We start from the raw sequence: 2,224 nt of genomic DNA, 5'->3' as shown, positions 1-2,224 counted from the left end.
TCTGATACAACCTATATTTTTTTTCTTAATAAACTTATTCTTTTTACTAAATAAGCATTGGATTAATATATACTTGCATCGTTTACGTGTATAAAAATCTTATTATATATAGATGAAACTTATTATATAAAAATCTTGTATTTTATCTATTGATAAAATAGTGTGTATTAATTTCAAGATCAAATAAACAAATAAATAATGAAGTATGATACAATTACTGAACAAAATCATTTATTACACAAAAAAAGAAAAACATTATTTGTATAACAATTTTATTAGTGTTGTAGACAAATACCAACTTTTTAAATAGGTTGCATGTTATAGTGACTGTAACGATAGTTACAATAATTATATAATTTTAGTAACACTTACTAAATTAAATTAATATTATTATTGTTTATATTTAAAAACATTTTTAATTTAAAAATATCTTTAATTTATTACTTAAAAAATATTGCCAAATTAAAATTTTAGTTGTCCTTCAAATTATTTTTTTAAAACTTTTTTAGGTCTATCTGTTAATTCTTTTTAATTAATAATTTTATCAACACGTAATTTTTTATATATGATTTTAGTATCCGTACATGGAAAAAAAACTTTTATGCATATATACATAAATTTAATTTTGATGCACTGTCAGTAAATACAATTTTATATGTATATTTAATTATGTAATGTCACATCAATAAAAATAACTATCTTTTACATTAACAGCATGAATGATCATTTAAAAGAGTGGATGTGATTGTATGACTATACAAAACGCTTTACACTGTTAGTGTATCAAAATTAAACTCTATATATAGTAGGCATGGAGAAAAAAATTATCCCAACTAAACTATTGACTAAGTTATTGGTAGCAAAGCAAATGGCTTATTGCAAATTCCCTGATGTTTATTGCTGGATTCAAAAGCTTCCACCAATCTCAGAATGGAGAACAATTTCCATGTCACTAACCATATGTTCTTCATCAAAATCATCACAACCTTCTCTCTCTCTCACCATAGCCAAAAATCACCAAACCCCAAATAAAGTAATCTTTGCAATTGTAGCTGATTTTAGCATCCCCATCTCTCTATGGACCTCAAAACCCTTCAAACCAAATCCAAAAACCATGAGGCTCATAGATAGTGAAGAAACCATTTCCAATCTCCTTGTTAATTTCATTGAAGATATCCTTCACTATGGCCCCAACAAAAACACCAACACCTCCTACATAAAATTCCCATATTCAAATCCAAATAATATTCCAAACTTTGAAGAAATCTTCAACCTTGCATTCCTCACTTTGTTGTTCCTAGTTTGCATATATGAAGCACCTTTGGATATTAGATCCACATGTCTTACTACTTTGAAGAACAACTTACAAGGTTGTCAATCAAGACAAGCATCCAAGTTGTTGATGAAGATGTTGGGGAACAATCTAGAAGAACAATGGATGCGTTCTATAAACCTTGCAATAACTAATTGGATTGTGGAGACTCAACAACATGAACCACATCTTCTTAATCATAGCATGATGAGAACACCATCTCCTTTGTACTCTTATTCATTCTCAACTCTTGGGTTATGGAAAGTTCAATTGTATTGCCCTGTTATAAGCATGGATGTTGTGCATTCAAATCACCATCATTATTTAGCAGCTGATGAGAGGCTTCAATTCTCTCTTAAGTATCATCAACTTGAAGGTGTTCTTCAGTTCAATCACAGAGTCTTGAACAGAGAAAGGTGGATTGACATAATCGTCAACATTGACAACATAAGGTATTCCATCAATTATCGTTACACATTTCTTTAATTAATTCCACTTTTAGAGATTTGGTATATTTACAAATCAAGTAAATTCTAGCCAATCCTCTTATTTTATAGGAGGTTAACTATTCTTTATGACTTATCTAATTATAATGGAAAGAATTTAAATGTATTATCATGATTATTAATTCTAACAATCTCTTTAACATTAATTTTGAAAACTAAATCGCTAAAGCATAATAAATGTTATCAAATTTAGTGATTTACTTTTGAAAATTAAGATTAGAGAGATAATTAGCATTAATCATGATAAAAAAAGTTTTCTAATTTAGTGATTTACTTTTTAAAATTAAGATTAGAGAGATAATTAGCATTAATCATGATAAAAAAATTTCTAATTTAGTAATTTACTTTTTAAAATTAAGATTAGAGAGATAATTAGCATTAATCATGATAAAAAAAAATTTTAAAG

The 2,224-nt window shown here is 26.8% G+C and overlaps 1 protein-coding gene across 1 annotated transcript in view; it reads left to right on the top strand.

Annotated features, from left to right (window-relative positions):
* The window catches only part of LOC107608141, a 3,089-nt gene continuing 1,702 nt past the window's right edge, over positions 838–2,224 (top strand). The window contains exon 1 of the mRNA XM_016310023.2: positions 838–1,764. Within this exon, the coding sequence (XP_016165509.1) occupies positions 869–1,764 (896 nt within the window). The 5' untranslated portion in view covers positions 838–868. The remainder of the gene's footprint in view (positions 1,765–2,224) is intronic.

The sequence above is a fragment of the Arachis ipaensis genome, chromosome B07, assembly GCF_000816755.2.
Source record: "Arachis ipaensis cultivar K30076 chromosome B07, Araip1.1, whole genome shotgun sequence".
Classification (NCBI taxonomy): Eukaryota; Viridiplantae; Streptophyta; class Magnoliopsida; order Fabales; family Fabaceae; genus Arachis; species Arachis ipaensis.
The sequence above is the reverse complement of the archived record's forward strand: the minus strand, read 5'-3'. Positions and strand labels throughout refer to the sequence as shown.